Source organism: Arabidopsis thaliana, chromosome 5 (assembly GCF_000001735.4).
Source record: "Arabidopsis thaliana chromosome 5, partial sequence".
Classification (NCBI taxonomy): Eukaryota; Viridiplantae; Streptophyta; class Magnoliopsida; order Brassicales; family Brassicaceae; genus Arabidopsis; species Arabidopsis thaliana.
This window is the reverse complement of record NC_003076.8, coordinates 26,912,483-26,933,601: the sequence shown is the minus strand read 5'-3', so window position 1 is coordinate 26,933,601 and position 21,119 is coordinate 26,912,483. Positions and strand designations below refer to the sequence as shown.

General features: G+C 37.0%; 5 protein-coding genes and 1 non-coding gene across 11 annotated transcripts; 4 read left to right on the top strand and 2 right to left on the bottom strand.

Moving 5' to 3' along the window:
- The first annotated feature begins 249 nt into the window (after positions 1–249).
- BT4 (BTB and TAZ domain protein 4) lies at positions 250–3,063 on the top strand. Of its 3 annotated transcripts, none has more exons than NM_001345832.1 (5): positions 250–487; positions 1,079–1,342; positions 1,483–1,613; positions 1,722–2,028; positions 2,104–2,912. In NM_001345832.1, exons 2-5 carry the CDS (start codon positions 1,106–1,108, stop codon positions 2,545–2,547), a joined length of 1,119 nt encoding a protein of 372 aa, NP_001330470.1. In that variant the 5' UTR covers positions 250–487; positions 1,079–1,105; the 3' UTR covers positions 2,548–2,912. The 3 variants fall into 3 exon arrangements, with proteins under 3 accessions (NP_001330470.1, NP_201549.1, NP_975007.1); NM_126148.4 differs by having other exon boundaries at positions 316–799; positions 2,104–3,063; NM_203278.2 differs by lacking the exon at positions 250–487 and having other exon boundaries at positions 777–1,342; positions 2,104–2,662.
- FH6 (formin homolog 6) lies at positions 3,046–7,051 on the bottom strand. Its single transcript, NM_126147.4, has 4 exons — positions 5,302–7,051; positions 5,011–5,210; positions 4,262–4,503; positions 3,046–4,181 (listed from the first exon to the last, which is right to left on the bottom strand). The coding sequence occupies exons 1-4, from the start codon at positions 6,765–6,767 to the stop codon at positions 3,390–3,392; spliced, it is 2,700 nt and encodes an 899-aa protein (NP_201548.1). The 5' UTR covers positions 6,768–7,051; the 3' UTR covers positions 3,046–3,389.
- A 3,062-nt stretch (positions 7,052–10,113) lies between these two features.
- AT5G67460 (O-Glycosyl hydrolases family 17 protein) lies at positions 10,114–12,018 on the top strand (the record flags this gene model as incomplete). 2 transcript variants are annotated; one of them, NM_126146.3, is made up of 3 exons in its annotated part: positions 10,114–10,379; positions 10,445–11,503; positions 11,587–12,018. In NM_126146.3, the coding sequence occupies exons 1-3, from the start codon at positions 10,328–10,330 to the stop codon at positions 11,616–11,618; spliced, it is 1,143 nt and encodes a 380-aa protein (NP_201547.1). In that variant the 5' UTR covers positions 10,114–10,327. The 2 variants fall into 2 exon arrangements, with proteins under 2 accessions (NP_201547.1, NP_001331024.1); NM_001345831.1 differs by lacking the exon at positions 11,587–12,018 and having other exon boundaries at positions 10,165–10,379; positions 10,445–11,532.
- Positions 11,859–11,930, bottom strand: AT5G67455. Its single transcript has one exon. It is a non-coding gene; the product is annotated as a tRNA-Met (tRNA).
- A 1,404-nt stretch (positions 12,019–13,422) lies between the features above and the next one.
- On the top strand, positions 13,423–14,837 carry ZF1 (zinc-finger protein 1). Its single transcript, NM_126145.3, has one exon. The coding sequence runs from the start codon at positions 13,723–13,725 to the stop codon at positions 14,458–14,460; it is 738 nt and encodes a 245-aa protein (NP_201546.1). The 5' UTR covers positions 13,423–13,722; the 3' UTR covers positions 14,461–14,837.
- Positions 14,838–17,148: 2,311 nt separating this feature from the next.
- On the top strand, positions 17,149–20,895 carry NPY3 (Phototropic-responsive NPH3 family protein). Of its 3 annotated transcripts, none has more exons than NM_126144.4 (5): positions 17,149–17,836; positions 18,621–18,757; positions 18,829–18,898; positions 18,977–20,119; positions 20,191–20,895. In NM_126144.4, the coding sequence occupies exons 2-5, from the start codon at positions 18,696–18,698 to the stop codon at positions 20,653–20,655; spliced, it is 1,740 nt and encodes a 579-aa protein (NP_201545.1). In that variant the 5' UTR covers positions 17,149–17,836; positions 18,621–18,695; the 3' UTR covers positions 20,656–20,895. The 3 variants fall into 3 exon arrangements, with proteins under 3 accessions (NP_201545.1, NP_001119515.1, NP_001331087.1); NM_001345830.1 differs by lacking the exon at positions 17,149–17,836 and adding an exon at positions 18,112–18,417; NM_001126043.1 differs by having other exon boundaries at positions 17,308–17,836; positions 18,829–20,119.
- The last annotated feature ends 224 nt before the right edge of the window (positions 20,896–21,119 follow it).

The following is a 21,119-nucleotide window of genomic DNA, read 5'->3' as shown; positions in this document are numbered from 1 at the left end:
GAAAAAAAGGGAAAAAAGGGTAACAATCAATTCAAGCGAAGCTAAGAAATATGAAGAGAGACCAGTAAAATATTTATGACGCAATTTTGCGGACCTCAACATAATTCACGATTAGTTAACATTTTTGAAGAGAGTATCTGATCATGTGGTTAAAATTAAGACTAATCTAAATTTATCTTTGAAGAAGAAAGGATAATAATACGGATAAAAGTTTGAAAAAACGAACAGCTAATTATGAGCTGTGTAACGCCGAACAAGAACAAAAAAAACAAAGGACACACTGATCTGTTTTTGTACGGCTCTTAAATTAAATCATTTATAAAAAAAAAACATGCAGAGTCGTGTTTCAATTGATAAAGCCGATAATAAAACCAACTTGACGAAAGCTTTTTCAAGAACGAGGAAAAAAGGCCGTTAAGGCGCGTGGATTCTCAGCCGTCCGTTTCGTAACCGTAGACTCCACGCGCCTCTCGGGTAATTTTCGCAGGTGGGTGTCTCTGTTGATGATATGAACCAAGAAAATATCTTCAAATTATTGAACACAAAAGTAAGAAAAAAGTGAGATAATAAGGAAATTAAAACAATAAATTATCCTTTCGGTGGGATTTTTTTTGTCGTCTTCTATTGTTTTTGTGAGTGTGTGTGTTTATATAATGGTAAGAGATCTCTGATCTCTCAAGCTTCTCTATAGAGAGAGTTTCTTCTCATGCTCTTTCTACCAAGGAGAAGATTTTCTCGTTAATTTTGTTTGACTTGCCTCTTCGAAGCAACCTGATTCTGTGGTCTGAATCTTTTCAAGGTATATATGTCGGAACAAATTAGAGCATTGATTGATTCTTGTTCTTACATTTTCTATCGATCTGTTTCAAGAATTCTTGTTATTTCTGATTGATATTTTCGTGTGAATATATATGTAGAGATTTGTTCTTATCCTATTCGATTTGTAATCGTAAATGAGATCTGGTTACATAATGCTGTGAAAATTGTTGTCTGAGTCACATATTTCGTGTAGAAATGACAATGAAGTTTATCTGTGGCTAAAGAATCGACAATATATATTTTCATTTGATTGATGCAGGGAAGAGAAGATAAGCTAAACAAGAGAATGGTGACAGGTTGTGTTGATCTTCATCAATCTTTCAAATCTGCAGATTCATCTTCTGTGCCAATTCCTCCTCCTCTTCCATCAAAATCTGATGGACTCAAGAAAAAACTTGGGCATAGCAGCGTTTCGACAGCCACAAGAGATATGTGGGATCGTCTTTTCAATGACGGATACAAAGCTGATGTAGTCATCTATACAGATAATGGCAGTATCATCTATGCTCATGCCAACATCCTTGTAAGCTCTCCTTATAACTCCTTTGACCATAATTATCAATGTGTAGTTAGGATCTTTAGCTAAGCGAATACAGACTTTAGCAGTTGATTAGAAAGGTCTAGACTTGGTTGATATGGACATTGTCTTTCTTGAATTAATAGGGAACTGCTTCCACTGTGATCAAAGGCATGTTGAAGCAAGCCAAGAGACATGGCAAGTGGCATACAATATCAATCCGAGGTGTCCCTCATGATGCTGTGCGAGTTTTTATCCGTTTCCTCTACTCTTCTTGGTATATATAAATTCCATTTCTTCTTGCTCTCTATATTTATTTGCTCTGCCTCTTTTAACATTCGTCTTATGATCTTTTCACTGACGAAATCTGATTTCCTTTGTGTAGCTATGAGAAAGAAGAAATGAACGAGTTTATCATGCATTTGCTACTTCTGTCACACGCGTACGTGGTTCCTCAGCTGAAACGGGTCTGTGAATGGCATCTAGAACATGGTTTGCTTACCACTGAGAATGTGGTTGATGTGTTCCAGCTTGCGCTGCTGTGTGATTTCCCTCGGCTTAGCCTCATATCTCACCGTATGATCATGAAACACTTTAACGAACTCTCTGCGACAGAAGCATGGACAGCTATGAAGAAAAGCCATCCCTTTCTTGAGAAAGAAGTTAGAGACTCAGTAATCATCGAAGCAAATGTAAGTAGTGATTTAATAAACTTCCTTTTTTCCCTGTATTTTCTCCTAAATTCTAAATCTTGAACATAAACGCAGACGCGGAAAGAGAGGATGAGAAAACGCAATGATCAGAGGATATATTCGCAGCTATACGAAGCAATGGAAGCACTTGTTCATATATGCAGAGATGGATGTAAAACAATAGGGCCACACGATAAAGATTTCAAACCGAACCATGCAACGTGTAACTATGAAGCTTGCAAGGGATTAGAATCACTGATCCGGCATTTCGCAGGCTGTAAGCTAAGAGTTCCAGGAGGTTGCGTGCATTGCAAGAGAATGTGGCAACTCCTTGAACTGCATTCACGTGTTTGCGCAGGTTCTGATCAATGTCGAGTCCCTCTATGCAGAAACCTTAAGGAGAAGATGGAGAAACAGAGCAAGAAAGATGAGTCGAGATGGAAACTTCTGGTGAAGAATGTATTGGGGAGTAAGAAAATCGGAGGCTCTCCTTTCTTTTTACCGGTGACAAACTGTTAAAAAACATTTTGTCAATCTCAAGAAGGGCGAGTTTTAAGCGTTTCTTGTGATCCTATCTTTAAAACAAGTGTAACATAATGAGTTTGAATAAATGACACATATTTTGGTCGGCCAAGAGAGTCTCTGGAATATCAAATCCGGTCTACGGATCGGTTTAGTGATTAAGTGGCAAAATTGGTAATAAGCTCAGTGAGTCATCTTGTTGTGAAATGAACAGAAGAAGAAGAATCTACCAAATTTTATAGGACCCAACTTGCTTTGTTATTTTTAATAAATCCAAATATGGAAAAAAGGAAACGAAAAGATCGTGGTGGGAAAAAGTGACGTAGAACAAGACAAAAGCAGTAAGAGCTGAGAGGACGTGGTACAAGTGTACACAAAATCGGCCTCACTCACATCACATGTTTCTATTTCATTAAATTAGTAATGTTGGAAACATTCATTGTCACAAAACCAAATCCTCAACAATGATCGTATCATGTGTAGTATATATTTTCTTCTCCTTTCAAAATCCCTTTTTCTAATCACTTTCGTATTGGGTTCTGATTCCTTCAACAACAAAGAAACACAAAACTTAACCAAAATCAAGAAATTACGAAATTTTCATATATATATCTATCTATATTTAAATTGCTGACAAATAAAAAACTAAGAAAAAAAAGGTTCCTTATTTGTTACGAAAATTTGATCATTTATAGACTTTAATAGTGTTTGTTACTCTATAAACGGCCGTGTTCTCCGACTAAACCAACTCAATGTCTGATATCTCCTCCGGCTTGAGAAACACCAATTTAATTCTTCGTGTCTTGGTGTAAGAAACTGTACAGCTTTTTGTTTTTTCATCACGTAGAAGAGTTGCTGCTGTGTTCACTATCCGAGCTTGTGTCGTCTTGTCTTGCTTTATACCTATGAAGAACCGGTAACGAAGCTGTTGCTGAAATCCTGAACGATCTAGCTGAAGCTGAACCCATCGATGTCGACATTTCTTGCATCGTCTTCACTTCTTTACAAACGTTATCGAGAACTCCGAGAAAATCTCTCACCACCATGAAGATTCTTAAAGGATGTGCTTCTTCTCTCGCAGCGTTTCCGTGGAAATACTCTGTTACTTCTTTCACCATTGACAAAGCTTTTCTTTCTCCTCCTTTAATCTTTCGGATCTCTTCCTCTGCTTCTTTGAGAAACGTTTTCATCGAATCAAAGAACCTCCCTTGAGTTGTCTCTGTCTTGAGAAATGATCGGAGTTTATCAAGACCCATTTCGAGCTTTGTCACGTAACTGCTCAGTACATCGAAATCCATTCCGGCTGATTTTTTCACATTAACCAGATCTCTACTGAGTCCAGCAACTACTTGTAATCCTTGCTTTCTGAAACCGTCATTGTTTCCATGGAGGATGGTTTCATCTTTTGTTGTCGTTGTTCCCTCGGATCTTGTGATTTCTTGGACGACAAAATGAAGCAATGTGGTTTTGCCATCAACTCCTTTGATGTCTACAAGTTTTAAAAGCGTATCGAGTTTGAAGGCTATGGCATCTCCGCGATTCGTGCCAACGTTCATTCGGTTTCCCGTCATTAGAACAGCCTCGAGGAGCTTTAGGAATAGTCTGCTTGCTTTTAGTTCCAAGCTTGCTTCCTACAAAGCAACCAAGGGATCAGAATTAGGACAATTCGTTTGAGAAATTTAATCATTAAGTGTCTTGTTAAGTAACTAACCTCTAATGTCTGGAAAGAGTTTCTTAGATACTTGACTTCTGCATCAAAGTTGGCTCTATACAACATTGCTTCAACTCTTTTGAAGGCAAAAGGGATATCGAGAATGGTTTTGAGGAATCTTTCAGCTGTTCCTAGTTTAGAGACATCACCAGAGTACTCTCGCAGTTTGATCTCTTCCTCCTTGGTTGGAGCCATCTTCACCAAAGTCTCTAGAAGCTCAGCACCTAAGCTCTCTGGATTACCTGTTACAGGTGCCACAAGTACTATTAAATTAAAATAATAGGGACCACAAATGCTCATGCATCTTAGAACGAGAACGTAATGAAATCAATGGTGCTCAGAGAATCTTATTGAATGTCAGCTACAACATATTTGATAGTCTTGTAAAATATTATAGGATGGACCTTTTTCTCCTTTACATGTGGTATGTTTCATAAGTTGAACTGTCATGTTAGAAGCAATATAAAGCAGAGATAATCATTTCATATGTCAATTTTCTTTGCAATGATTATAACTTGTGGCCTAAGCCATTTTAGTATTATTTAGATTTTCACCAATGTTAACTCTGATGAGCGCATCTCTATCTATCCGCAAGATCTCCATTAGCCCATCAAGGCATCAATATTTTTAAAAACGAGTCATGTGCCAAACAGAGGAACCTAAATGTGCACAATCTATGAAAATGCTGCTTTAAGATGCAAATGGAACCTTCCCTTCAAAAATAAATAAAATTGGAGACAATGACTTACCATCCGTGAGAGCTTCGGAAACCTCTTCACGTGTTACATTGAGAGCTCTTAAGAGAATTGCAATGTTCTGCGATTTCTTTGGATCAAGCACTCTGTTCTCATTCTCAGCTAAAGGTATCACTGACCTTCTCACAGGTTCCTTTGGAGCTGAACTTCCAGAATTGCAACCAAACAGATGCTCCATCCTATCCTCGTTCAATCTATATAGCATGATCAGATCAAAAAAGTCACTAAAAACGTCAAATTCAAAAATGCATGCGGCACAAATATGTAGTAAAAAATGCTACCCACTGGAATGAGCTTGATTTGAGCTGGTCCCAAACAGTGGCTCGATCTGAGCTCGCTCGTACTTTGTCCCAGTGGAGTGGCTTTAACTTTGGCTTGCTTGGGTCCGTGTCCCCATCACCTGATTTCTCAAGAGAACCTGCTGATACGCTATTGACCTCTTCAACAGCCTTCGTTTTAGGACTTGGAGTCTTGAATGCTTGTTTTCTTGAAGGTGACGTTGTAGAATTGGTTGTTGCTTCCGAATTGGTGACTTTTCGTAGCATCTGGAAATCTCTCGGCCGTTTCTGAGGAGGTGGAGGCGGAGCAAGAGGCGGCGGAGGAGGAGGTGGTGGTGGAGTCTGGAGTGGAGGTGGAGACCGTCGTGGTGGTGGCACTGGTGATTTTTCCTGAGTTATGGCTTGAAACGCCGCCCTATTGGGCGGTGGAGGTGGCTGCGAGAACTTAGGCTTGTTCTGGGAATAAGGAAGCTCTTGTTCATCACTTTCCAAGCCTCTTAGAGGCGGAGGTTGTACCGGTGGCGGCAGTTTCTGCTTAATCGACGGGATGATGACGTGTTTCATCTCCGGCGACCTAGATGCTGCCGTCGTCGGAGCTGATCCAAACTTAGACCTCGGAGATGTTCTCTTCGAGTGAGGAAGTGATCCATTGGCGGAGCGAGGGAATGCGGTGTAGTAACCGTCATCGCTGCTGATCGCAGATCCGTGCGGCGTGTAAAACGCTGTGTCACGGCATTCTTCACCGGAAGATGATGAAGAAGGAGATAAAGCCGACGGAGAGTTATCAGAGGGTTGCGGGGGTTTAGCTAACGGAGGAAGCGGTTGGAGCTCCGGACTGGGCCTATACCGTTCCGATCTCTTAGCCGAATTCAATTTCCGGTACGGAGACGAATTAACGGGTCCATTAGTTCCGCCGTTAGACTCACTCGCCGAAACACGGGTCGGTTCAACAGTTCCCATATAGAGAAATGTAGAAGACGTCGTCGTCGGTGGTCCTGAATCTTCCTGGAATCTTCGAGAACCGCCGCCATCGCCACCTCCAGTAACAAGCTTCTGAGTATCGCTGGCGTGCTTGGCTTTATGACGGTACAAGAAGAAAGCTAGAGCAGAAAGCATCCCGAGCGTGACAATTCCAACAGAAATGACGATAGCAACTTTTTTCCCAGGCTTGGCTGATTGAGTAGTAGCAGTTGGAATCGGTAATCCGCCATTGACGTCGGCGGAAACAGGAGGTGGCGGAGGAGGAAATAGAGTTTGTTGAGGCGTAGAAGGATTCTCCGGGAAAAATGGCTGATCGGGAGTGTCGGGTAGAGGAGGAGACGGTGTCGATTGGAAATCTGGTGGTGGTGGAGTAGAAGATTCCGGGAAAAGCGGCTGATGAAGGATTCTCCGATGAGCTTCACTACTAACGGAAACTGAGAAGAAGATGTAGAAGAAGAAGAAGAAGAAGAATCTGGATTGAAGAGCTTTCATGGCGAATCGTGATAAACTATTTTACAATTCTCGTCTAAATTCATCTTCTTCTGCTTTTTGCTCTCTCTCTGTTCTTTGCCCTTTTTTTGGTTGCCTTGTTCGTCAGATCGTAGAGTAATCTTCAATGGGAAGAAAAAATTAAGAAATGGAAAAAAGAAAGAAAAAGAAAGGAAAAAAAAGGTGAAAAAGGGAAAGTAATAGCTGCTGCAGTGAGAAATTCGTTTCGTATCGAGATCTGAGATTTATGATGCTGACGTCAGCATTCCGGGATCGTTTAATCTGCTTATTTTAAACTATCCGTTAATTAGTAATTACCAGTACTTAATAAAATGATTAAAAAAATAATTTAGGACAGAAACCCACAAAGTTTTTCAAACAAAAAAAATATTAATATTATATTATAATTTAATTATTCACTTTCTTTCTTTCATTTTTATTATTTTTATTTTTTTAATTGTAAAAAACTCTTATAAAATATCCCAATGTAGATGGTTTTAGACTAAAAACAAATGTATTTGTATAATTGTATTATACGTGTGCGACAACAAACATATGTTCAGAAAAACAGATAAAGAATTACGAGTTGTTCACGTAAAAGACATAAAAACGAAGAATAGACAGCCTAACTATTCAAGTCCAGCTTCATGGAAATTGACTATTAAGTTTATAATAAAAATGATTATGGATGGACTCTCATGGTCTTGTTGCTTTGGAAATTTGGAAATTTTCGCCAATCCAATACTATGGTTTTGGTGCTTAAAGACGTAAATGTCCCTTGGTATGGAGTATTAATTAACTAAGAATGTGATTGTCCTTTAACGTAGACAATTTCCGATTTTGTTTCGTTGGTTTCAAGACGGACAAAGGAAAAAGACACGTACATACCTCCACCATCGACTTTTCGATTTTGTCTACATTTTCTTCATTCTTTTAGTTAAAACTTAAAAACTAAGATTACAAATAATAAATAGCTCTTTTAAACAAAAGTTACAAAACTAGTCCGGCTGATTCTGTAGACTGTAGACGGAAAGACAATCCTCTGTGGTCCAGTGTACCGGCTGATTCCATATTACCTACAACATAATATGGGCCAACAATTCCAAACTTCAAAAGACTATTTAAAGTTTGTTTTTTAATACTAACAAACAATAACTCGAGTTGAAAACAAAATGTAAAAGTGTCGGTTGTTTTTAGCTATGTCACAAGCAAGTATATTATTAATATAAGAAAGTGTCTCCATTGTACTGCTCTGCTTGATACTGCTTGATATTTAAAACTTGAAAGATTTAGTTTACTATTCTAACAACGAATTTTGGTAGACAAGAAGAAATATTTTACATGAAATAGGTAATAAGTATAAATCAAGTTTATAGCGAATCTATTAAAAATATATTTAGTAGTGAATACAAAAGGAAGAAAAAAAGAAGAAGACCCAACCCATACATGCAACTTTGGAATAAAGTGACACAACGGGCTTAACGTTACATCTCTATCTTTTATCTTTCTTTCTTTCTTTTTTTGTCTTTTATTCTTTCTATTGTTTTAGTTTTTTTTTTTTAAATTATGCAAAAGAAAAATAAATTGATCTATTCATCCACCGACTCTCATTGTGCGTGTTTATGTTTATTAATGGTAAGAGATTAATGGTAATGGTAATGGTGATGGTAATCGACAAGTGTAGAACGAAGGGGTCAACCACACGCTCTCTAGCGTTTTGCTTTTTTCTTTTAATTTGTTTTAAACCAAAATAGCTTTATCATTGTCTTTTTTTCATCTTTATTATACCTTTTTCCATTTTCATTTGCCGGGGATGTCCATTTCTTTTCCTCATATTATTTAATATCTTATCCTTTTACTAACAAAATAATGCAGAAACATTAGTGACTATACAAAATCAAGAGGTTCAATCTAAAACCTAAATAATAATTTTCATTCTTATTTTTCAAGTTGGTATATTTTGTTTATTTTTAACTTCTAGCTGTATTTCTCTTGGTTAGAAATAGCATGTACATTATTGTCAATATATAAGAAGAAGAAACAAATATTCCTCTACGCAAAAAATTAAAAATCTTGAGGGAAAAAAGTTTTCTTCTATTCCACGTAAACATAAATCTGCAACGCTTGTGTTATAAATATACTTAAAGCTCAAGATAAATAATATTCTTCAACACTTTTTTTTTTTTCTTCAACACTTTTGTACTCATTTTCTGTCATTACTCATTATTGTCACTCTTTGATACTATTTCTATTGAGATCACAAGCCAGAATTATGGTATGACTACAGTTTTGAAGTTGAGGGATTTATTTTTTAACAAGAGGCTCGCGGTTTTAATTCGAATCTCTGCAACTTCAACTAATATTTCATTTTTCAAAACTATTTTTTTGGTAAAAATGCATGTTATGTGATGGTTTCCCTAACATTTAAACTTTTGAATATAGTTTTTTCTTTCTTGATGTGGCTAGACAAAATCAACGTTAGAGAAGACTATTTAGCAGCATGTAATGATACCGACAAATCCGAGAAGATCATGGGTCGGATGGGTCAATGCTTGGATTTTAATACACTGCCATCTTCTTATTCGTTAATTTTTTCGTTTATTATCTGGTTAATTAAACATTGATTGAGGTGGTAATCATGATAAAGCTAGTGTTGTCATAATCATTATGACAGGATTATTCAAAACGTTCAAAGCAATTTTAGAATCCCACACCACTTCCTTCACTCAATAATATCAGTCTTATCAGTAATCACAGCCTTTTTAAATAAAATAACTCGAAATGGAAATCTGCTTGTGAATATAAATTACTCTATTTTTCACGATAAAAAGTTTCCTTATAAACCCAATACTGAACTTGGACAAAGCAAATAAGCCCATACTATGGCTTTTAAAAGGCCCAAACTAAAGCCCATTATATGTCGTTCTCTATAAATCACTTAGCTATTAAAGGCCATCAAACATCTAGCAGAAGATGTTTTCTAACGTTGTCGAGGGTCCACAATGTTTTGTGCCTAGCGTGAATTTCCCTCTTCTATGGATTCCAAAGACTGCGACCATATTATTGGTTTTCTCTTAGAGTTTTTCATTTCCAAAAGGATATTTGTTAATAATCGAACCAATCTAATCCAAATTTCGAAATAAAACTAGAACAATCGATCTGAAGCCTGAACCATATTCTAACCCCTCCATTTGAAGTTTATCATGTGAACACTCAACAGTCAAACAAAGCAACCAACTTTGTTGTACATTGTTACCACTAGAGACACGTGTCGCAATAATACCATTTCTTAAAACAGAACAATTCAACATTTCAACGGCATTATTATCCATGTCATTGTTGCTACGCCACTTTATAGTAAGAAGCAAGAACAACACACACAGTCACAGTGTAACATTAATCTTCCTTTTTCTTTTTTTCCTTAAAAGTAAAAAATGACCTTATTTTGATTCTTCCTCTGTACTCTACAAAAAACCTATCTTTTATAAACTACTTCTCATGTGCTGAGAAAGAAACCAAGTATCACACAAGTAAAGAAAAGAAAAACCTGTGCCAAAGGCAAAATGAGGCATCTTCTTTACATTTTCCTCTTCATTGCCTTTCTCAGTTTTGCAGGTAACAAAAAATGTAATTATTGTTCTTCTTTTCTTGCAACTCATAAGTATAATCTCTGTATGCAGGAGCTGGTCAAGAATCAACACCCATTGAAGCTCTAAACCTCAACAACAATCTCCTTCAACTTCCTCAAACCACTGATCTTGATCTCGCTGTTTCAGTAAGTGGCAACAAAACCATCACTGAGATTTCCTCAAGTATCATAAAAGCTGAAACTTGGCTTAAAACCCATATCCTCTCTCGTTACCCTTCCACCAAAATCACCACCATTGTTATATTTTTCCCTGATTCTTGCCAAACCACACAACACAGCTCTGATCTGGTTTTATCTTCTTTGAAAAACATATACCATTCTCTCACAAGATGGGGTCTCGAGAACAACATCAAAGTCTCCTCTGGCTTCTCTTACCAATGCTTAAACAACCCAAAAAGCTCAGAAATGTTCAAACCTGTTCTCATCTTCCTCAAAACCATAAACTCAACTTTCACCATAAACCCACCTCAAAACTTCCTTACTTCCCCTCATAACCATCGTGATCTGCTTCATTCCGTTGAAAAGCTCGGATCTTTAAGCTTCAACAAAGTCAATTTCTTAAACCCTGAGCCAGAACAAGAATCTACAACGACGATGACAAGAAGAAATCTAAGATCTTTAGTCAACCTCAGCAGCAAATTCACAACCTCTTTCCCAACATTACCATCTCCGTCACCAGAAACTTCACCAATTCACTCCTCAATTGGATCTCCATCTCCACCTACTATACCCTATTTCCCTGAACCTTCACAATCTCCGATGGAATCAAATCAAGGGATCTCTCTTCCACCGTGCCTTCCTTATCATCCAGCGCCGTCACCGCAACCGGTAAAGAAGAAGAACGTGGAAGGGCTATGGTGCGTGGCGAAACCTAGCGTAGCGGCAGAGACATTGCAACAGTCTCTGGACTTTGCGTGTGGACAAGGAGGAGCCAATTGCGATGAGATTAAACCTCATGGTATATGTTACTATCCAGACACAGTCATGGCTCATGCCTCTTATGCTTTCAACAGTTATTGGCAAAAGACTAAACGAAACGGAGGTACTTGCTCTTTCGGTGGAACCGCCATGCTTATCACCACTGACCCGAGTAAGTTTCATAACTCAGATTTACCTTAAGATTCAATAGAGAACTGAATTGCAAATTTTAAGACTTTGATTTTTCTTTTGTAGGTTATCAGCATTGCCGTTTTGTTCTGAGTTAGAGATTTGTCAGCCATTGAAGATCTGGAGACTGAGAAACAACGGAAGCAAAGAAGAATGATGATATTAATTTACTAGTTTAAATCAATGGTTTAACTCTTTTATCATTTAGGGTTTAACTTAATTATTGTTTACTTTTAATCCGTCCTTTGGCCCACTTGTCACTATTAATGGGCTTTGTTTTACCGAAACCGAAATGGGCCTTATTTTAGCCCAAATGGAAAAAAATAATCAAAAACTTATATCAGAGCCAGGTTTCGATCCTGGGACCTGTGGGTTATGGGCCCACCACGCTTCCGCTGCGCCACTCTGATTGTTTTGAATGTTTTATATCCAAGTTTTATATAAGCGTTAAATAAACCTTGGGTCGTTTGTTTTTGTTGATGGGCTTTTGGTCTGTCACCAATTGATCTCTGATTAGTATTCTTCGTATTTTTTTTATTTTTGAGAAATTTTCAAAGGACTGTTTCTATTAAGTGACTCTACATTAAAACCGCGTAGAAAAGTTCCCAATCATAAGTTGCATAACGACAGCTTTTAAGATAATCGTTGAAGCGTTTTTTGGCAGTTGAATTGACTAAGTAGACAAAACTGTTATGAGTAACGACGACCCACTTCATAATACAACAACAAACTCGAAGACTTATGACTTACTCCACTTTCTTTCATTCTTTTTTTATCTCCGTCAACGACCCCCAATTGTTATTTAACACATTACTTTACTCTCATTCAGTTTCTTCTGTTTTTTGTTTTTTAACTCAACATTTTTGTGTTTTGGTTGGTGGACTACTGACTAGTGGGCAAGTCTTACACACACAATCCTATGTACATTCTTTTATCAAGTGAGCTTTTATTATTTCTAAAATAAAAGGCGAACCAATCGAATTCGAAGGTAAACAAGTAGTATAGGATAGTGTATGTGACGGTGTTGACGGTGGTGCAACGAAGTGTCACCGTCATGTTAGCCTGAGCTTTAAGTCTCGTAACGACTTTAACTATCCACCGAAAAGTTTCACCATTCTTTTTACGCCACGTGGTCCACCAGAAGAATCCAGCCTTGTTTAGCCAATGAGAGAACGCCAGATAAGCTATATCCCAATGCCACCACATATCACAAATCGGGGAAAAAGATTTATACTCCAGAGTGGCAAAAGCTTCTTCTTCTTTCTAATTTGTTTATTTTAGTACAGCTCCGAAGATATGGCATTCCATTTCAAGAACAATTGTCTGCCTAATTTTAGTTTTTACATTCCTAATTGACGTTATTTTTTAATTTGTTGCAATTGTTATATAAAGTTTGGGTGACTACCAGGAAAAGTGTGATATAGAATCAACTTGGAAGTCATACAAAATTTCGGTTTTTGTTTAACTAAAAACTTTTGAAGAATTCTCGACAATTGGTGGAAACTTCGTCTTCTGACTATTTGAAATTAATGGGTAATTCATATAGTTGATTGGGAAATTTAAGAAAATGCAAGTGGAGAAAATAAAACCATTGAACAAGCACGAAATCTATAAACGGTTAATTAGGAGTGAGTACAAAGTAAAAAATAATAAGTATACTTAGTTAGCACTTAGCAGCCAATGATCAATAACAAAAATTCAGTTATGTGGCATACTTAGCTTAGTAAATAAACTCGTAACTGTGATTTTTTATTTTTTGGTTTCAACCTACTACATATAGTGATTAGTGACGCATAGTGTTGTAATCTTTTTCAATTCAACGTAAAAAATTGAAGATGTTTCTGAACATAGTTCTGGCAGTTACTAACTAAAAACACTGCATTGACTTGGTAAATAGTTACTCTAATAATCCAAAATTAGTGACAACATATTACATCTATATGTCAATATAAAATAAAGGAATTTAATGGATTGAAGAAAGCAAGAGCAGCACCACTTGATCACTCATAGCCCACGTTCCCACTCTCAATCCCAATTCTAAAGATTTCTTACAAGAAATATATATATAAATCAAAACTAACTCTCAAAAACACAAACACAACACAAACACAAGACGTGCTTACAATACACCACACACTTCACTCTTTCTTCATCTTCTTCTTCTTAAATAGCTCGAAATCACATCTCACAGAATTAAATCTTATGGCTCTCGAGACTCTCAATTCTCCAACAGCTACCACCACCGCTCGGCCTCTTCTCCGGTATCGTGAAGAAATGGAGCCTGAGAATCTCGAGCAATGGGCTAAAAGAAAACGAACAAAACGTCAACGTTTTGATCACGGTCATCAGAATCAAGAAACGAACAAGAACCTTCCTTCTGAAGAAGAGTATCTCGCTCTTTGTCTCCTCATGCTCGCTCGTGGCTCCGCCGTACAATCTCCTCCTCTTCCTCCTCTACCGTCACGTGCGTCACCGTCCGATCACCGAGATTACAAGTGTACGGTCTGTGGGAAGTCCTTTTCGTCATACCAAGCCTTAGGTGGACACAAGACGAGTCACCGGAAACCGACGAACACTAGTATCACTTCCGGTAACCAAGAACTGTCTAATAACAGTCACAGTAACAGCGGTTCCGTTGTTATTAACGTTACCGTGAACACTGGTAACGGTGTTAGTCAAAGCGGAAAGATTCACACTTGCTCAATCTGTTTCAAGTCGTTTGCGTCTGGTCAAGCCTTAGGTGGACACAAACGGTGTCACTATGACGGTGGCAACAACGGTAACGGTAACGGAAGTAGCAGCAACAGCGTAGAACTCGTCGCTGGTAGTGACGTCAGCGATGTTGATAATGAGAGATGGTCCGAAGAAAGTGCGATCGGTGGCCACCGTGGATTTGACCTAAACTTACCGGCTGATCAAGTCTCAGTGACGACTTCTTAACGTTGACTGAGTTTGAGGAAAAAGTCAACTATCAAGCGAAGAAAGGGTTAGTGGACGGTGAAGATTAACGGTCGTTTCTTTCCAGTTGCTTCGGTTTGAGCTTGACTGGGTCTGTAATGAAAATGATTGGAGTGGACTTGGCATTATTATTATTATTTTTAAAAAGAAATGTTAATTTGTTGTTGGATTTGTTTATAGATAGAGGAAACAATTGGGATACACAAATATTTTTTTTTTTTACAAAGAAAATAATAATGCAGAGATGGATGATTGGATCGTACACGTTATTATATAGTGGACCATTCTGTAATCGTGAATTATTATTATTTGTTAGAAATTTAATTTTCGTAATCTATACTTCATTTACTTCCGCAAGCAAAGGAAAGCCACTTGAATTCTGTTACTCCACACAGCTCCTAGTGATCTGTTCGTTCACATAAACTATCACACAAAAATAAACAATCAATAAAATATCTGTCATATTTTTTCAGTTAATAACATATTGTCGCAAGTATATATGTGACGTTTCGTAACACAAGGCTTAGTTTGATCGACTAAAAACTGAAAACACTCTGCCTTGTTCATAATGATGTGCAACTGGAAATTTATGTTTAGAGTAAGGATTTTTCATCTAAATGTTGTTTATTTTATCCAAAGTCTAAAATCGTTATCCTAGTTAATAGTTATGTTGAAGACCCTTGTTTGTTCTAGTGGTTTGATCGGGGGCAGTGGTAACGAGCTTCCCGAATCGGGTCCGCTACAATCTTAATATTCAAATGTAGGCCCATTAATAATATGAGTTATAAACCAGCCAGCTTTATAAGCCCATGTATTTATTTATTCGGCTTTTTCTTTAACGGCCCAATAGTGCAAAGCAGAAATGCATGTTTCGATGTTTAAGTGATAGAGTATATTTTAAATGACAAGGAGAAAATAAAATAAGGTAAACTTGTTGTAGAGGGATTTAAAGTTTAAACTACAACAAGTTTGACTGTAATGATTCGAACATGTTACCCACACAAGGAGGTGAATCAGCATATATGCATGCATTTGATTTTGTTTGTCTATGAGAATCTGCTTCTTCCATGTGCCCGTCTTCTCAGTTTAATCTTGTTTTACTAATATAATTCACCAAGTATACAAGACCAACAATAAGAAACTAACCCATATTAATAACCATGAAGAATCAAATACTAATTTGCAGGTGCTAGTTTGATAACTAAGCAGCTGATCATGCCTATTAGCTAAACTATGCTAAAAATAGTTTTTCGCGCAAAAAAACTTTGGATGATCATTCGTACGTTTTATTTTTTGGGATCACTTCACTTGGAATAAACTTAGAATAAAATCTTTTGAGAAAGTAAACAACCCTATATAACGTATTGAGAGGAAACTCTTGACTTGATATAAATTCGAGATAGGACGTTGAACAATATCCATAAAGAACATGTGAAATGTAGTAATGTTCAATGTTTAGTAGTCCATTGACCAAAACCGTTGGAAGTAATCATATAGTATCAGCTTTCTCCTAACCGACCAAACTCTTAATTAAGGATACCTTATCTTTCTCCATAATCATGTGACCCTCATTTTGATGTGCTCTCCTTTTGATTTAATCTAATTATTATGTTTACCTTTTTTCAATTTTATTTCTTCATTTCAATACTAAAGTTTTACATTTAGATAACTTCTCCCAGAGATAGCAAGCCGATACTCTAAAGTCTAAATTAACAATTTATCGTGCATAGTGACTTGCGAAAACAAAAATTAACAAATTTTAAGACCTAGCTCGTATTAAATCCTATTTTCTTTCATTTTTTGGTTAAATATTTGACCTTTTTCTTTAATCACACATTACACAGCTTTAATCTGATTACGTAGTCTTGCAAATTAGGGTGATGGCGAATTTTAAATGGTTTCATATTTAAATGTCTTATAAAATGTATGAATTGCACATTCATGCGGATGAGCCCGAGGGTGACGTGGCCCAAAGTTATGTTAAAAATACTAGTATAAATAAGATATAGTAAAACATATTGTTTAAAAATGACATTGGATCCTTTTGGATTTCAGTGTTGGGGTCTGTAGAAAGAATTAAAGGCAGAAGAAAGTAAAAACAAATTTGATAGGAGGAGTAGTTTTGAGTTTCTTACAGAATTGCTTGGTATTTTTTATAAAGTAGATATAGTTTTCCAATACATAAATAAATTTATTATCTAAAAAAGAAAATAAATAAATATTAAAATAATAATAATGAAAAAAAAGAAGAATGTTGCGTGCGGTCCCCTTTCGTTCCACTAGGGCAAAGGACGGGTTCACTTGTTTGATCGGTCTATCATTTATCCAAAATACTCTACCAATTCAAATAGTTTCTTTCTTTTTTGGTAGGTACCTGTATTATTCCATGGCGATAAATTTGTAGCAAGGAAAACATTGCTAATAACAAGACTTATCAAAGAAGGAAAAAAAGATAAACTAGCATATTTCCGTGATATAAATACCAACTCATATCCGTAAAACGCTTCCAAGCAAGAAGCAAAAAAGAGTTTCCATGGTCAAACCAAACGAATGGCACAAATCCTTGTGGATGGAACATACCGAAAAGACTGACTTGACTCTCACACAATTTGCATTAAGATGACTCAAAATTTTGACTCATTCACTCAAAAAACTAGTACTATTATTTTTCTAGTGCTATATTATATTGTATTCATTTTTATTTTTGCAAAAGAAAAGAGAGAGAGAGAGAGAGAGGTCAGAAAGTGGAAACCACAGTTTAACTTGTCAGATATTAGCGTGACTGAATTTATGTATACGCATACAATCTTTTGCTACTTGCTACTACTACTTTAACCATTGCTTCCAAGAAAAAAGCAACAAACACACATCACACGTATTCTTCGATTGAGACAAATCCTGGGTTATTTACCAAAATACAACTTTTCTTTTTCTTTAATCTCTTATATAGTTTAATAAAGATTGTTTTATAAGTTGAGTGGTGGAGGCGGTGGTGCTGATTCAGAGAGTGGGGTATTGTAAGGAGAGAGAGATAAAGGGGACAGAACATTCTGAAGGGTTTTCAGATTTGCACTAAAGGAGAAGGACGACGAAGAAACAACAGCTCATCTTCTTTTGATTTTCTCTGTTTTTTTCTTTCTTTCTTTCTTTTAACGTTATAGAGTTTTTTTTGTTGGATTGCTGTTTTGTGTTTTGTCGGATTACTCTTGGATTAGATAGAGTTCTCTGTTCCTCTCTCTGTCTACTACACACAAAGCAGCAGCAGCAGCAGCAATATAGCCCACACTTTTTTGCCTCTTGTCTTTGTTTCATTTCATCGAATTGATCCTAAAGAAGGTTTCTTTTCCCACCACCAAAGGTATGGTTTTTCGTTCATTCCAAACTCATTTTACTCTGAATTTTGCTGATTTTAGGTCCATAAGTCGATATAAACCCCTAAAAATCACCTTTTTAAGAGTTTGTGAGTAATTTGTGTGACTCTGCACATATAAAGTTCTTAGTTTTGTAGATTTTAACACATGTTTTGGTCTCTAAAGACCAAAAATTTGTTCGATCTGATTTGTTATAATTAGATTAATCTCTAGTTTTTGGATAATTGTTTTATTTCATTAACATAACAGAATCTTTTTTGATCTCCATAGTGTTTTTGTTTTATTTTTTCTTCTCTTTAATGCTTTTGTTCCTCAACACAAACCAAGAACTGCTTTATTCTTAATCGGATATTCGCACTTTTTTCTAGGGTTCTGGGTTTTTGTTTCTTCTTCCTTTGATGCTTTCCGAACCTGAAAAGATTCGTTAAAGAAACACAACATTAAAGAAACAGAGAATATTAGAGAAACAGAGGATTTGATAATAAAGAAACATTATGCAACGTGTCGGATTTACAAAGCAAGTGGAGCATCTCTAGCTCTTTCATGTTTTCCTTTAATCTCTCTTAAGGTTAGCTACTGAAGAAGCGAAATAGGTTTCTTCTCTTATAGTTTAAGTCTAAGACTAAAAGTCTAACATATATAAAAAGTTTCACACCTTATGCTTCAACATCACTCTTCTTGTTTATACTTTACTCTTGATCCCTTTTGCATCCAATAAGGATCTCAGATTTTTAAATCCTTAATGATCTTGTCGTTACAAAACTATTTCAGAGATTCCAAGTTGAGGGAAAAAGAGAGCAGAACAATCTTCAGAAATCTATTTCTGGCTTTGTTTATTTGTGAGAAATGAAGTTTATGAAACTTGGATCCAAACCTGATTCGTTTCAGTCTGATGAAGATTGCGTAAGGTAAAAATGTCTTTCAAGATTTTGGTTCATATGGTTTGCTTCGGAATCTTACTTTCTCTGGCTGTTTATAGATATGTAGCAACGGAGTTAGCGACTGATGTAGTTGTAATTGTTGGAGACGTGAAATTTCATCTTCATAAGGTAAGAGTCATGAACTCATTGTAACCAACCATTTTGGTCATAGCTACTGATCTAGTGATGTTTTTGGGTTTAAAACAGTTTCCTCTTCTTTCCAAAAGCGCTCGTCTTCAGAAGTTGATAGCCACAACCACGACCGATGAGCAATCAGATGATGATGAAATCCGCATTCCCGATATCCCGGGAGGGCCACCAGCGTTTGAGATATGCGCGAAATTCTGTTACGGAATGGCTGTGACTCTCAACGCATACAATGTTGTAGCTGTGCGTTGCGCTGCTGAGTATCTCGAGATGTATGAATCGATTGAAAACGGGAATCTTGTTTACAAGATGGAGGTTTTCTTGAACTCTAGTGTTTTGAGAAGCTGGAAAGACTCCATTATAGTTCTCCAGACGACGAGATCATTTTATCCGTGGTCTGAAGATGTGAAACTCGATGTACGGTGTTTGGAGTCAATCGCTTTGAAAGCTGCTATGGATCCTGCAAGAGTTGATTGGTCTTATACTTATAACCGAAGAAAGCTTCTTCCCCCCGAGATGAACAACAATAGCGTACCGAGAGATTGGTGGGTCGAGGATCTCGCTGAGCTCAGCATTGATTTATTTAAAAGAGTGGTTTCGACTATTAGACGAAAAGGCGGTGTTTTGCCTGAGGTTATCGGAGAAGCTCTTGAGGTATATGCAGCAAAGAGAATCCCTGGTTTCATGATTCAAAACGATGATAATGATGATGAAGAAGATGTGATGGAACAAAGATCTTTGTTGGAGACATTGGTTTCGATGTTGCCTAGTGAGAAACAGAGTGTTTCTTGTGGATTCTTGATCAAGCTGTTGAAATCCTCTGTTTCTTTCGAATGTGGAGAAGAAGAGAGGAAAGAGTTAAGTAGAAGAATCGGAGAGAAGCTAGAGGAAGCAAATGTGGGTGATCTCTTGATCAGAGCTCCAGAGGGAGGTGAAACAGTCTATGACATTGACATTGTTGAAACCTTAATCGATGAGTTTGTTACACAAACAGAGAAAAGAGACGAGCTTGACTGTTCAGACGACATCAACGACAGTTCAAAAGCAAATGTCGCCAAGTTAATCGATGGATACTTAGCTGAAATCTCCAGAATCGAAACCAATTTGTCTACTACAAAGTTCATTACAATTGCAGAAAAGGTTTCAACTTTCCCAAGACAATCACACGATGGTGTGTATCGTGCCATTGACATGTTCTTGAAGGTAATGTCCGCTCTCAAATGCATCGGATTTATGTCATTCGAAACTAAAGTTTTGATCTTTTGATTATACAGCAACATCCAGGAATAACAAAGAGTGAGAAGAAATCATCAAGCAAATTAATGGATTGCCGGAAATTATCGCCGGAGGCTTGTGCTCACGCCGTGCAAAACGAGAGGTTACCATTACGAGTCGTTGTACAAATCCTCTTCTTCGAGCAAGTTCGTGCCACCACGAAACCTTCTCTTCCACCGAGCGGCTCGCACGGGAGCTCAAGAACGACAACAGAAGAAGAGTGTGAGTCAGTCACAGCCACGGAGGAGACGACAACTACGACGAGAGACAAGACGAGTAGTTCTGAGAAGACGAAAGCAAAAGGAGTTGTAATGTCTCGGATTTTCTCGAAGCTTTGGACAGGTAAAGATAAAGATGGCGTTGGAGATGTTAGTAGCTCAGATACATCTGAAAGTCCTGGCTCAGTTACTACCGTCGGTGATAAATCGACGCCGTCGACTCGCCGGAGAAGGTCATCGTCTTGACTTTAGACAATTTGGGCTTTTTAAAAATCAGGGCTTTTCTTTAAGCTAACAAATTTGGGTTTTTTTGTTTTGGTGATTAATAACCCAAAGTTATTGGTTATGTGAACCGTTACAATTTTGAGAAATCCAAATTCTAATGACTAATGTTGCCTCTTTTTGTTTTGTCAAGAATTCTACTAATGTTACCCTTTTAGTTTTCTTTTTAAATTTAACTAAAAAGTAATATAACCGTTTTGGCCCATTTTGTTTATATGTATAGCCAACCAACTTAGCCCATGGGCCACGGTCCAGCAGCTCTCCAACGTTAGCTTAGCTATATAGCTATCCCTGACTGAATCACATTCCCAAATTCTATTCTGCCGGCAGAATTGACCATAAATATGATAAAGAAAAGTTGATAAATTTTCCATGAGCTTCTTTATTCTACGTCATCCAATTTATTATATACTTTCAAAAGGTTACGT

Coding starts and splice junctions, on each gene's coding strand:
- BT4 (NM_203278.2), top strand. CDS start 1,073: ATGCAGGGAAGAGAAGATAAGCTAAACAAGAGAATGGTGACAGGTTGT. Junction 1,343..1,482: donor ATGCTCATGCCAACATCCTT/GTAAGCTCTCCT, acceptor TTGAATTAATAG/GGAACTGCTTCCACTGTGAT. Junction 2,029..2,103: donor CAGTAATCATCGAAGCAAAT/GTAAGTAGTGAT, acceptor ACATAAACGCAG/ACGCGGAAAGAGAGGATGAG.
- FH6 (NM_126147.4), bottom strand. CDS start 6,767: ATGAAAGCTCTTCAATCCAGATTCTTCTTCTTCTTCTTCTTCTACATC. Junction 5,211..5,301: donor CTCAAATCAAGCTCATTCCA/GTGGGTAGCATT, acceptor CATGCTATATAG/ATTGAACGAGGATAGGATGG. Junction 4,182..4,261: donor ACTCTTTCCAGACATTAGAG/GTTAGTTACTTA, acceptor GTTGCTTTGTAG/GAAGCAAGCTTGGAACTAAA.
- ZF1 (NM_126145.3), top strand. CDS start 13,723: ATGGCTCTCGAGACTCTCAATTCTCCAACAGCTACCACCACCGCTCGG.
- NPY3 (NM_126144.4), top strand. CDS start 18,696: ATGAAGTTTATGAAACTTGGATCCAAACCTGATTCGTTTCAGTCTGAT. Junction 18,758..18,828: donor TCTGATGAAGATTGCGTAAG/GTAAAAATGTCT, acceptor GGCTGTTTATAG/ATATGTAGCAACGGAGTTAG. Junction 20,120..20,190: donor CCATTGACATGTTCTTGAAG/GTAATGTCCGCT, acceptor TTGATTATACAG/CAACATCCAGGAATAACAAA.